The 14,262-nt window shown below is 33.6% G+C and overlaps 1 protein-coding gene across 1 annotated transcript; it reads left to right on the top strand.

Annotated features, from left to right (window-relative positions):
* Window positions 1-3,468: 3,468 nt before the first annotated feature.
* Window positions 3,469-5,037, top strand: LOC132169488 (phospholipase A1-Igamma1, chloroplastic-like). Its single transcript, XM_059580518.1, has one exon. The coding sequence runs from the start codon at window positions 3,469-3,471 to the stop codon at window positions 5,035-5,037; it is 1,569 nt and encodes a 522-aa protein (XP_059436501.1).
* Window positions 5,038-14,262: the final 9,225 nt, after the last annotated feature.

Raw genomic sequence — 14,262 nt, 5'->3', positions numbered from 1 at the left:
ATTTATTTAGTTTTCATAATAATTTTGTTATATTTTATAATAACATATACTAAAGTAGCTACGAAGAGATCCAATTGTTGCTCAAGTACAAATTAAATTATTCATATTACTGCACTATATATATAAAGCTTTCCATTGTAATGATATTATATATATATCATATTGTAATGATAATTAAACTATTCAATGTTATTAAAAAATAACATTGTGATTTTTAGAAATAATATTCTAGACTACATACAAAGTTGCTAGCATTTTTCTAATCTTAAGTATATATATATATAATAACCAATATGTAACTAAATAATAATATTAATGGAATTAATTAATTGGACAAGAAATTAGTAATGTGTCAGTTTCACACGTTACTAGTTTGTAACGTGTTAAAATGACACGTTACAAATTGGTAACGTGTCAAACTGACACGTTACAAATTTGTAACGTGTTACAGATTGACACGTTACTAATTTGTAACGTGCCAAAAAGTAATGAATAGTTAAGACGTTATTAAACGATATGTTTTTTGTAGTGTGCCCCATATTCAAATCTTTCAAGGCATTCAAGTTTTGATGTAATAACAATATATAGTAGCCATTTTGGTCACGTCGTTACTGTAGCTAGCGTAGATTTGGAGTTGAATTTAGGCTCCTCCAGTGATGGCATTGGGCGAGAATTTCCCTTCATAACATAATGCATGCTTACAACCAGTATTGGACGAGAGACTATAATATTTACCTTTCAACATGTCGGGGTCGGTATTCCAATGTCACAAAGTGGAATATAGCTTGAACGTAATACTAAATACTTAACTCCAATTTTACTAACATTATCAAATATGATTTGAGTCTCATATTTGATCTGCGAACCTCAACCTTGACAGCTTGATGCTATCAGATTTCTGTGTCTTCTTTGATGAATGAGGTAGAATTTTTAGCTCTTCGATCTGGTTAGATGTTACGAGAATTAAGTTTATGTGGAACAATTATTAATATTATGATATATTAAAATATATGATATAGTAGAATATTATATTGTGTTTATTTTTATTTGATATTGTCTTTATTTATTTCTATGTAAGAGTCTTGATCACTCAACCCTAGTTTATATTCCAATAAGAGCTGATGACTCAGCCCTAGAAAATATTGTAATAGTTTATCTATTTAAAGGCTATTATGTTATGAATAAAAAAAAAAACCAAAAAATTTATCCAAACTTTATGTTTGAAAATGTTTTAGGTTCCCTTCAACGAATCTAAAGGGTCTAGATTCCCTCAAAACTTAACAATCTATCCCATTATGTGTATGTAAAAGCATTCACGTAATATTAGTAATTTATCAAAAAACTACTTATATCCATTAGTGGAATATTGGGTAGATCAATATGTATCCAGCTTGAAATATGTATGGATCAGCAAACTTCAAGCCTCAAACCTACGGACAAAACACACGTTCACAAAATTTCCTTGTATAATAGAAACTGAAATAAAACTGAATTATATAACAAACTATCTCCATTTGAAGAAACCCATTTTCTGAAACAAACCTAAAAGAAAAATCATCCTATAGAAACAAAGGTATACATATATAGATGTACCAAAGGAATTTGTGAACCGATCATTGAAAAGTGACGCATATAATCAAGTGAAAACATCTTAACGCATATTTTCGATTTTTTATTTTTTATTTTTACACAAGACTATTAGAGTCCACTCACAGTGGACACTATTAACCTATTAGCAGCGTCCACTTTCCAAGTGTCCACTTAGAGTGGACACTATTGATCTTCTAGTTTCGATCACTATTAACCTATTAGCAGCGTCCACTTTCCAAGTGTCCACTTAGAGTGGACACTATTGATCTTCTAGTTTCGATTTGTTTTTTATTTTATTTTTTATTTTTTATATAAGACTATTAGCGTCCACTCCTTGTTTAAAATGTGTGCACTTAATTCAAGGCAAGTGTCAAATTTTTTATGGTCACCTACCCAAAATCTATAGGACTTCCAAAATTTCTTCAAATCTTCAATTTTGGTGTAATTACTCCTCCAAAGCATATTCCTCTCCAAAAAATCCACTCACCCACACGAAAAGGCATCCGATTTTCTTTGTTTGTGTAATGAGCCTAAATACTTGAATTATTCAAAAAAAAAAAAAAAAAGAAAGAGAAAAAGAAAAAAAAAAATAGAGAGAGCCTAAATACTTGAAGAATGAAATTTGTAAATAAAAATAACAATTTGGAACTTCAAAGATGTTAAAGAGGCCGAAACCTCTGTACACAATTTACTTGGTAATTTTCTAGATAATTTATTCAACGGTAATGGTGGATTAAATACTGAAATTTTCCCAAATTAATAATTTACAACCCACTAGCTTATTACACTTAAAAGATAGAGGAAAATATGCTTAAGCCTTCTAAATTATCACCTATTTAATTTGCACATACACTTCTAAACTTTAAAAAGTGACATAAGACTTTTCATGCTGCTACATCGTGTCAAATTAGAGACATTTGCAATTTTCTCCCCAATATACTCTTAAATTCATTTTTTAAAAAAAATGAAAATTATTAAAAAATTAAACAAACAAAAAGACTAGAGTTAACTTTAGAAAGACCCCATGAACTTCCACACATTTTGAGAAAATTCCTCATAGTTTAAAAACTTTTAATTTCACATCTCGAACTTCTTATTATTAACTTTAAGGGTATTTTGAAAAAAAAAAAAAAAAAATGCAAAAGTGTCTAATTTGACATACAATTGTAGAATGTGTAACTTCGATGTCACTTTTTAAAGTTTGGCGATATAATTATAAAATGAGTAATAATTCAAAAGACTAAAGTATATTTTTCCCTAAGATAACTGCTGACCCAAATAACTCACTCCAATTGACCCACCATTTTACTTACCCATTACGTTAGTGTGTGGCTCACGAAGCTGGCCCATTTATTGAGTTGATCATCTAGCTAGTCACTCCTTCAAATCAAATAACCACACGTTAAACTAAGGAACAAGAACAAGTAAATAACTTGTAAAAATAATAAAAGGAACAAGTAAATAACATAACTAAGCAATACAAAAATTAATTACATACAAAAATATTGAGATTAATGCACCAATGAATACTAGCAACAGAAATAGGCCTATTTTCTTCTTATCTTTGACTGAAACAAACAATACCCACTACGCGCGCATCACAGTACCGAGTCCAACACCTATACTTGTGTGCGACAATTCTTGTCTTTGAATTGAAACATTCAACCAGGATGTTGCAGCAGAAGCAGCAGCAGCCATATATGTCTTATTCCTCCTCGAATAGGATCAGGCGTGCGCTTGAAAATTAAAACTCATAGCCCATTTCAAACTTGCTCTTTCTTTTATAATCCTACGACAGATTCTCATCATAAGGTTTATAAATCTCTCCCATTTACACCCAACACATAATTTCCCTTTTCAATTCTTGGGATTACTCTAATGGAGAAAACAGGAGCAAGGAAGACCAAATGGGTGCTGAAGTTGAAGTCCAGTGTCACTTGGAAGGCCATCAGAAAGGCAATATCATCCACCATGAAGAAGAAGCAGCAGCAGCAGCAGCACTTTCATCTTACTTCTGCATCAAGCATGAAAATTAAACCCTCTCCTATTAGGGTTCACGAAGGAGCGGTTATTAAGCCAAATCTACGTACAAAGGCAAAGAAAAGTGCCTCTCATTGCACCAAATCGCTAGCACAGCTCCTCCGATTGCCATACTCAGCTTCGGATTTCGTCGACCGGGGCAATCATATGACTCCGACGAACTCTCCGAAGGAAAACATATCAACAAAATGGCATGACATCCATGGCTTGTGCAACTGGGAGAAGAAGAAGGAGAATCTTCTTGACCCGCTCCAGCCTTGGCTTCGACGCGAACTTGTAAAATATGGAGAATTTGCGCAGGCAACTTACGACGCATTTGACTTCAACCCTTTGTCGGAGTACTGCGGAAGTTGTCGGTACAACCGGCACAAGCTTTTTGAAGAATTAGGCCTAACAAAATATGGTTATGAGGTGACCAAGTACATATACGCCATGTCGCATGTAGATGTCCCTCGTTGGATTGAGAAGTCATTTCTGAATGAAATGTGGAGCAAAGATTCAAACTGGATGGGATATGTTTCAGTTAGCAACGACGAAGAATCAGAAAGGATCGGAAGAAGAGACATTGTCATGGCATGGCGCGGCACCGTTGCTCCGACCGAGTGGTTCAATGATCTTAAAACAAAGCTAGAGCATATTGATGATGATGATCAGAAAGGAAACATAAAGGTCGCAAAAGGGTTTCTTAGCATTTATAGATCTAAGAGCAAGCTCACAAGGTATAACAAGTTGAGTGCTTCTGAGCAAGTAATGGAGGAAGTGAAGAGGCTAGTGAGGTTGTATAAAGAAAAGGGTGCGCAAGAAATAAGCTTCACCATAGCTGGGCATAGCCTTGGTGGAGCTTTGGCTCTCCTCAATGCCTATGAGGCTGCAACTTCAATCCCTGGCCTTCCCATTTGTGTCATCTCTTTTGGTGCACCAAGGGTTGGGAACATGGCGTTCGAGGACAAACTTGGTGAAATTGGGGTGAAAATATTACGCATTGTTGTTAAGCAAGATATAGTCCCAAAATTGCCAGGGTTCATAATTAGCAAAATTCTTCATAAGCTCCATGTGGATACTAGAGTAAATTGGGTTTACAGGCATGTAGGAACACAGCTTAAGCTTGACATGTTCATGTCACCATATCTGAAGCATGAGTCTGATTTGGTAGGGAGCCACAATTTGGAGATATATCTCCATCTTTTAGATGGATTTCTTTGTAAACAGTGCAAGTTTAGGTGGAATGCTAGGAGAGATGTTGCATTGGTGAACAAGACAACAGGTATGCTGATCAAGGAGTTGAGGATCCCTCAGTTTTGGTACCAGTTGCCTCACAAGGGACTTGTGCTTAACAAATATGGAAGGTGGGTGAAGCCTTGCAGAGAACCTGAAGATGTTCCTTTTCCATTTTGTGAAGCATCTTAGCAAGCACCAGTGTCCATTAATTTGTAGGGTACAAGATGAATATTTCGAATTGCAGGATTGATCCCTCTTTGATCATTAAGCTTCTTAGTTTTGATGAGGATGATGTACATTTGACTGTCAATTGATTTAATCTACGATATTGAAGTAGCTCTCAAAACTCAATTTTCTTTTTTTTGAGTAAATATATTATAAGTCATTGGGTCAACGCGCTAAAATTAAATTTTTCCTATGTTTTTTTTTTTTTTTTTTAAAAGAAAGTTTACTCCCTATGTCAATCGAAATGCAAAGAAAATGTCTACTGTCAAAATTTTTTAATTGCCGTTAGTTTGGTTAAAACACACCGTTTTAATAAAAGTCACATCAGTCTATTTTTTGATCCTACGTGTCCATTGTTGATGCGTAGGATCAAAACTTACCATTTTGGCACTAGCCAAAACGGTAAGTTTTGGCTGACTTAGGGTTTTATTGTTTAAACCCTCAAATCGAGCAAAGCTTCCCACGACAAAAAAAAACAAGGTTTAGTGGCATGGTTATTTGGGGCATTTTTGGCCAAAAAAAGTCTCTATTGATTTCGCAACGCTTATTAGGGGCACTTGGGACACATCGATTTTTATGACGACTAGAATTTTAGTTTGAGACGATATTTTACTAAAAAGCGCCTCGAAAAGGGGACGTTTAGAACATAGCGCCCACTTTAAAAAAAAAAGGGTGCTTAATGATGAAAAATGCCCCATTTTAAAACATGGGGCGCTTCCTAGGCAAGCACCCCTTTTTAGAATGAGGGCGCTTCCTAGGCAAACTCTCTATTTTTAGAATGAGGGCACTTTCTAGGCAAGCGCCCTCATTCTAAAAAGGGAGCGCTCAGGTGGGCAAGTGCCCCCTTTTATAAAAGGCGGCGCTTGCGTGTTGTTGTGCAAATTTATTTAACTCGCAAATGCATGAATCGATTGTAGTTTAATGGATTGCAAGTGCGATGTCGAACACATAGGGAATTGTGTTTTTGAAAGAGCAATTTATATCTAAACTAATTAAATCCTAATCTAGTTCCAAAAGGTTTTTGATTTTGAATTTGGTTTTGAAATTAAAAGACAAACATAAACTAATTAAAATGAACTAAGAGATAAAAGTTTAAGGTTTGGGAATTCACACTCATTGAATCATAACAACATACTCCATGTTCATCAATATTTATCCGAAGTTCTCATAATTTAAATCTTATAAATGTTTTACTATGCTTCAACGAATTAATCAAAATCATCCCATGTATCTATTCATTGGACAAATCACAAAAGGAATCCAATATCAATTAAATCATCATATGTATCCGCAAATCACAAAAGATATCAAATCTTAATTGAAACACCAAATGTATCCGTAGAACAAATCACATGGGATATCCAATTATTTAGGCAAATAAAATCAAGCAATCAATTATGTGAAATTATCTTAAATCATCAAATGTATCATTGAATCATAAAAGATATTCAAGAATCACTCCACACATTGAAAAGAACTAAAACAATTGAAATATTAAACTCAATAAAATCAGATAAATAAAGACTTACATGAAAGTATTGATGTTCTTTATCGTTGAGGATTCATCCCCAACCTTAGTTGAGAATTTAGCTAAACATAAAAATAAAACCTAAATTTAAAGAAAACCTAAACTAAAAAGATAAAAACTATAGAATTTTGCTCTTTGAAATTCTATATATCTTCTTGAATGCAAAAATGTCTATTTATAGGTTTAGGGAAGTCCTAGAAGCCCAATTAAACCTAAATAATTCGATGGTCTGTCTCCCAGTCAAAATAGAAGTCTGAAATCGGAATAGGATTCATCCAGATTTGTGTCTTTTAATTGCGGGGCGATTTTGGCATAGTAACTTTCCGAATTAGAAAAATCCTATTTCACATTGAATTGTATTATTTTGCGTAATCTTTCTAGTGCCGCTTGAATCACTTCAATCTGATATTTGAGCGGATAGTTATGGTCAAAATACTGAGACGTATATAGAATCTGAATTTGAATCCGATCCGAAATCTTATCAAATCTGATTTTTTATCCAATTTAATCTGATTTAACCTTTTTCTTGGATTTTGTTAAACTTAACCACTTTATCTAGGTCTTCTCAAAGTATGTTTTCTTCCAAGCTTTGCATTTTTCTCTTTAAAGCTGTAGTTTTTCTTTAATGACCTACAAAACACTAAAAACACAAAATACTAAATAACGACACAGCTAAAGGATTAATTAATGTAAATAAAGGGGTCCAAATATATAATATTTGGTACTTATCAAACACTCCCAAACTTACATTTTGCTAGTCCCTTAGCAAAACAAAACGAAAAATATAATGAAAGCAAGAAATATAAATCTTTTTTTGTGGGAGAGACGATTGCATTTAGCATATGTAACAAGCCTTTCAAACCCATAGGCATCCCTAGTGGACGAGTGAAGTCTCGTGAGGGCTTAACAGAAATGATACCCACAAACATTGTAGCACTATGTTGTTAACAAGAAAGAAATTTCACATAAACCATGGTTCTTATTCATGAGCAAGCTTAAAAAGACAAACACCATCATCATAGTCAAAAGAAAATTCAGAATCAAATCACTCATAAATAGAGAATTGAGACCTCATATGTTCTGAAAAGTGTAAAGTGTAATTAGCATACAATCATAAAACTTTCAGCTTAAACTCAAGACAAGTTCCAAAAAAATTTGTAAAAATTTCTATCAAATGAAATAACCAAGGCAAGATATGCAATTTATTATTATTATTATTTTTTTTAACAGGCTCTGCAATGTCTAACTCCCTTAAGCTTTCTAATTGACCCATGTAACACGTGTTAGGCCAATGACTCCTAAGCCAGGTGGCTTTAGGCATTAGATGTAGAACATCCCAAAGAGCTTATTAACTTAAGTCAAAAAAGCTACGAAGTCAGATTAGTCATATCATAAATCAACACTGAACTTCACACCTTTTGACGCGAACACTTAATGCTTAAAGAGGCAAGATGTTCGGTTACTTAGCGGAAAACTCAACATGATCTTTCATTTCCTTTTCCCTCTCTTATTTATTTATTTATTTATTTTTTTATATCTTGCAAGCCAATGGTTATTCATCAATAGGTCATCAAACAAATTTCAAAGAGAACAAGCTTAAGCTCAAACATCATACATCATAGAAAACAAGCTAATGCGTTCATAAAAATTTATCTCAAAACAAGTGAAATCTCTTTTACCCAAAAATAAGTCAAGGGACTCAGACTCCTAATGACATAACAATGTGTGCAACTCTTTAAGCAAGCTAATAAAATACAAACCACAGTGACAGTTTAACTCAAACTTGACAAAAAACATAGCATAATTTTTTTTTTTCAAAAAAAAAAATTAAATGCAAAAAGACAAATAAAAATAAACAAATAAGAACAAAAATAATTAGACAAAATGTTTTTCTATACCCTCAAACTTGAATTACATATTGCCCTCAATGTGTAGTATAGAAATACATTACTAGAAGTAAGGAAACACCAAGGTGTGAAAACGGCCAAGGCGTCCCCCAAACTTAAACACCAAAACGCTTGTCAACAAAAACTAACAGCAATTTTTTTTTCTTCATAGAAACAAACATCAAAAGATTAATTGCTGTTACAAACAAAAATAAATAAAAATAACATGTAATGAAAAAGGAAAGAAATAATTTGTGGAGTGAAGTGCAGAAAATAAATTGGAGGAGAAAACTTTACAACGCTTTCTCCTATCATGCGGATGTCCAACCAATCCCTTCCACCCCTTCTTCTTCAAAACTTCATACCACTCTAGAAGGATATTTCACCATCTTATGTAGAATTTCTTACTTCGAAGGATCTTCTTAGGAAAGTGATTCCTAAATTTGTGTGCTTGTGTGCACAAGTCCTTGAGTATCTTGACATAAGATGGCTCTTTGAGACATTCAGGCGATGAAGCTTTGGGTTCTTGATGTGTCTCAAGAGGAAAAGTAATGTAGGCATGAGCTTCAGTACTCACTTCCATATCACTGGGCAAATTAGGATTTGTTGGGGGCTCACTGTTCTCATGGTGCTCAACTTGCTTTGGGTGCTCAACTTCTTCTTCTTCCGCCTTAATGTTGTCAACAAATTTCTCACTCTCAAGTGTGGTGGTGACTTAAGCATGCTCAACTTGCTCTGCGTGCTTCTCTTTGTTATCCACAATTTCCTTCTCATCAATCATGTAGTGTAAAATGAATGGATATTTGCTTTGGTGGTGAGTAGGATTATAACAATATTCACAAAATAGAGATAGTCCCCACTTATTTATAGTTCTGATGTAGGCCGACCTAATTGCCTTGAGTTCCGCTAATCTCCTTTTTAAGTCATCAATGTGAGTAGTTGGACAAAATTGAAATACTTCATCTTTAGGAAGATAATTTCTTGTAGCACTTTCCTTTCTTTTAAAGTTGGAGGTGGCTTGGACATGCTCATGATAAAAATTTTTGGACTCATCCTCATCAATCATGTAGTGTCCTTTAGCCTTCAACTGACTTTGAAACCTCATCTTCTTTATTGTTATCCTCTATGCTCTCATTGTCCCAATATTGAATCATTGGGTCAAGTTAATGTTCAGATGGGTGTTCATTTTCACTTTGGCCAATCCATTCTTCCATCCTTACGGTAGCATGAGTATTGGCATCTTTGAGCTCTTGACGCAATTCTTGTAGGGTTTGTTTGGTGAAATCTTTTAGCTTTTGTATAGCTTGGGAGTTGGACTGGTTGACTTTTTCTATTAATGTTTTCATCATGTCTTCCAGTGATGATTGTGGTGCAGGCTGTGGCACTTAAGTGGTGGACTGATAAACAGGTGGTTGAGCTTGATGATTGAACTGCGGATATTCTGAATAGTGCAATTCATCAAATTGGTGAGTATAATTTCCTGCAGACTGAGCTGACCATGAGAAATTAGATTGGTTGCTCCAATCTGGGTTGTAATAATTGAAATTTGAATCAAACCTTGGATTGGAGAAACTGGTGTTTATTTCCTCATATGAAAAATTAGAAGCTTGTCCCCATAAAGGACAATCACTATAATGATGATAAGGATTGGAGCAGTATGAACATGGGTCATGTGGGTAAATTGAGGGTAGTTGGTAGGAGCTGGTGTCCTATAACTAGGAGATGCATTAAAATCATTAAAATGAAAATTCATGCTTCCCCCTCACTTTTTAGCATGCAAATATCCCACATAAAACATTAACCAATTTTTTTTTTTTGAAAATTTTTTAATATATTTTTAAATAAAATTAAAAAAAAAAGAGTAAAAAAAATTAAAACTAAAATTTAAAAACTCACAAAAAGGACCAAAAATAAATTTTTGGCAAAAATCTACAGAACTGCTGCAGTTGCCAGTTGCTGCCTTTGCTGTGAGTGCGCTTGATCGCGCTGATGTGCTTGCGTGAGGATGCAGCAGCTAACGAGCGCAGGTGCACTTGAGCTTGCTGTCTTGGCCCTGGGTGCGCTTGATTGCACTAACAGGGTTGTGCAAAAGGTGCTGCGGCAGAACTGTATAACAAGCCAAAACAAAACAAAAAACAACTAGAAAAATCTTTTTTTTTTTTTTTAATTTTTTTTTTAATTTTTTATTAGTAACACAAATACAACAAAACAAATTGTAGAAAAATTAAATCCTAATTATAACTAGTAGAAGAATAAAACTAATTTAGAAATAAATTGGTTTCAAAAATTGAACAATTCCCCGGCAATGGTGCCAAAAACTTGTTGTGCAAATTTATTTAACTCGTAAGTGCACGAATCGATTGTAGTTTAATGGATTGCAAGTGCGAGGTCAAACCCATAGGGAATTGTGTTTTTGAAAAAACAATTTATATATAAACTAATTAAATCCTAATCTAGTTCCAAAAGGTTTTTGATTTTGAATTTGGTTTTGAAATTAAAAGACAAACATAAACTAATTAAAATAAACTAAGAGATAAAAGACTAAGGTTTGAGAATTTACACTTATTGAATCATAACAACATACTCCATGTTCATCAATATTTATCCGAAGTTCCCACAATTTAAATCTTATGTATGCTTTACTATGCTTCAAAGAATAAATCAAAACCATCCCATGTATCCATTCATTGCATAAATCACAAAAGGAATCTAATATCAATTAAATCATCAGATGTATCCGTAAATCACAAAAGATATCAAATCTTAATTGAAACACCAAATGTATCTGTAGGACAAATCACAAGGGATATCCAATTATTTAGGCAAATAAAATCAAGCAATCAATTATGTGAAATTATCTTAAATCATCAAATGTATCCTTGAATCACAAAAGATATCTAATAATCACTCAACACATTGAAAAGAAGTAAAACAATTGAAATATTAAACCCAATAAAATCAGATAAATAAAGATTTACATGAAAGTATTGATGTTCTTCATTGGTGAGGCTTCATTCCCATCCTTAGTTGGGAATTTAACTCAACATAAAAATAAAACCTAAATCTAAAGAAAACCTAAATCTAAAGAAAACCTAAACTAAAAAGATAAAAATTGTAGAATTTTGCTCTCTCGAATTCTATATATCTTCTTGAATGCAAATTGGTCTATTTATAGGGTTAGGAAAGTCGTAGAATCCCTATTAAACCTAAATAATTCGGAGGTCTGTCTCCCAGTCAAAATAGAAGTCTGAAATCGGAATAGGATTCGTCCAGATTTGTGTCCTTTAATTGCGGGGCGATTTTGGCATAGTAACCTTCCGAATTAGGAAAATTATATTTCACAATGAATTGTAGCATTTTGCGTTAGCTTTCCAATGCCATTTGAATTACTTCATCCAATATTTGAACCCAAAGTTAAAATACTGAGATGTGTATAGAATCTGAATTTGAATCCGATTCGAAATCTTATCCAATCTAATCTTTTATCCAATTTAATCTGATTTAACATTTTTCTTGGATTTGGTTAAACTTAACCACCTCATATAGGTCTTCTCAAAGTATGCTTTCTTTCAAACTTTGCATTTTTCTCTTTAGAGCTGTAGTTTTTCTTTAATGACCTACAAAACACAAAACTAACACAAAATATTAAATAACGACAAAGTTAATTAAAGGATTAACTAATGTAAATAAATGGGTCTAAATATGTAATATTTGGCACTTATCACGTGTAAAGCGCCCCTATTTCTATATGGGAGCGCTTTCACACTGCGAAGCGTCTCCAATAATTAATATATGGAGAAAATGTTTTCCCCATGCAATCGATATATATTTTTTTATTTTCTCCTGATATACAATACGCAATACAATATTGTATTGCGTATTTTCTCCATAAATATTGGATTAATCCATAAATATTTTTTCCATTCATCAATCTCATACAATTTTATACATATCTCACAATACATATCTGATCCATATATTCAATCTCATATCTCATGAGCCATCTAAATCCAAAATGATGATATCATAAACACAAAGTGTATCACATCTTAAAGAGTTAACAAAAATTGTATCATACATATGAAATAAAATATCAAAATCGATATCATAAACACAAAGTGTATCACCTCTTAAAAGAGTTTACAAAAATTGTATATTGCATATGAAATAAAATATATCAACAGGTTCGCTTAGCATTTGGCGTCAAATACGTAATAGGTCAAGTATACGTACGTCACTTAATGATTACTTGCAAATGATAAAACCAAAAGAAAATATTAAATTACAAACTTATATCTAACCATTTTGAAAGTGCAAACCTATATATAACTAGATTATATTACAAGTGACTAAGATATGAAGATCTACACATACTTTGTGATGATCCACGATGGTTGCTTTCTGTATCAGCTGCATGCTCATCTTCATTTGTTAATCCATTATCACCTATATATAAATAAATGCAAATGTATATTATGCAATCATATATATGTTCTTAAGTCAATGGTAATGAATTGTGTTTGAGCAGCTAGTTCCCCTATAAAAGGATAAAAGATAAATGAAGAACAACATAAAATAATTTTTATTGTGTTTAAGTTATATAAGCCAACATTAAAGGATAAAAGATAAGCCAACATTAGAATTTCAAATTTTATGGTGTTCTTCCTTTATCTTTTATCATTTTTTGTGTTTAAGTAATTTTTATATAACTTAATATTTGAGCAGCTAGTTCTCCTATATAACTAAAAATAATTTTGATGCGCCTGCTATCCAGGCGCCCTTAAATAGCTAGTAATTAAGGGTACCTAGCTGGCAAGCGCCCTTAATTAGGGGTGCCTGCTAGCTAGGCGCCTTTAATTAAGGGTGCCTGGTTGGCAAGAGCGCCCCTAATTAAGTGCGCTTACTAGCTAGGTGCCCTTAATTAGGGGCGCTTGGATAGCAGGTGTCCCGAATTAAGGGCACTTGCTAGCCATGCGCCCTTAATTAGGGGCTCTTGCCAGCCAGGCGCCCCTAACTAAGGGCGCTTGGCTGGTAGGGGCCCCTAACTAAGGGCGCCTGGATAGTAAGCGTCCCGAATTAAGGACACTTGCCAGCCAGACGCACTTAATTAACTAAATTGGGGCATACCTTATTGAAATGTCTCGAATTAAGGAAACGTTTTTCTGCACAAGCGTTGCTAATTTTATTTTGTGTTGTTTACATAATAAAACGTCCCTATAAGGGGATGTCTTATTAAAGCGCCTCTATTCCAAGCTTTAGTAAACCTTTTTTTTTTTTTTTTTGTAGTGTCCCCTATTCAACCCTTCCCCGACAAAACCCACGCAGCCACCAACTCACCCACGGAACTCCCCTGACGCACCCACTAGCATGACAGAACCCACTGGCGGTTCATCAGTCCGGCGTCCTAATAATTTTTCGGCCTCACTCCGTCACAAGTAAGAAGTCTAACTAGGGTTCTGTTGATTCAAAATTTTTTGATTCAAAAAATTTTGAAAAAATGACGGTATTTTCTGGAATTTTTTGTCGGTTTTGTTGGTGATACAAATTATGTAAGCCGCGTACTCACATTCAAATCACTACAAACACTAACATACATTTTATTATATAAATTTAAAAAGTCATACAATTTTTTTTGTGCCTGCCAAATCCGGTGATATAAAATATGCAATTGAAAGTTATGCATTAATGCCAAAAACACAATCTTTCCATGCCTCAATGCCCCATCAACCAATGACAAATGAGCAATACATAAATCACTAACGAAAAAACTAACAT

Source organism: Corylus avellana, chromosome ca2 (genome assembly GCF_901000735.1).
Source record: "Corylus avellana chromosome ca2, CavTom2PMs-1.0".
Classification (NCBI taxonomy): domain Eukaryota; kingdom Viridiplantae; phylum Streptophyta; class Magnoliopsida; order Fagales; family Betulaceae; genus Corylus; species Corylus avellana.
This window is presented reverse-complemented; position numbering and strand designations above follow the sequence as displayed.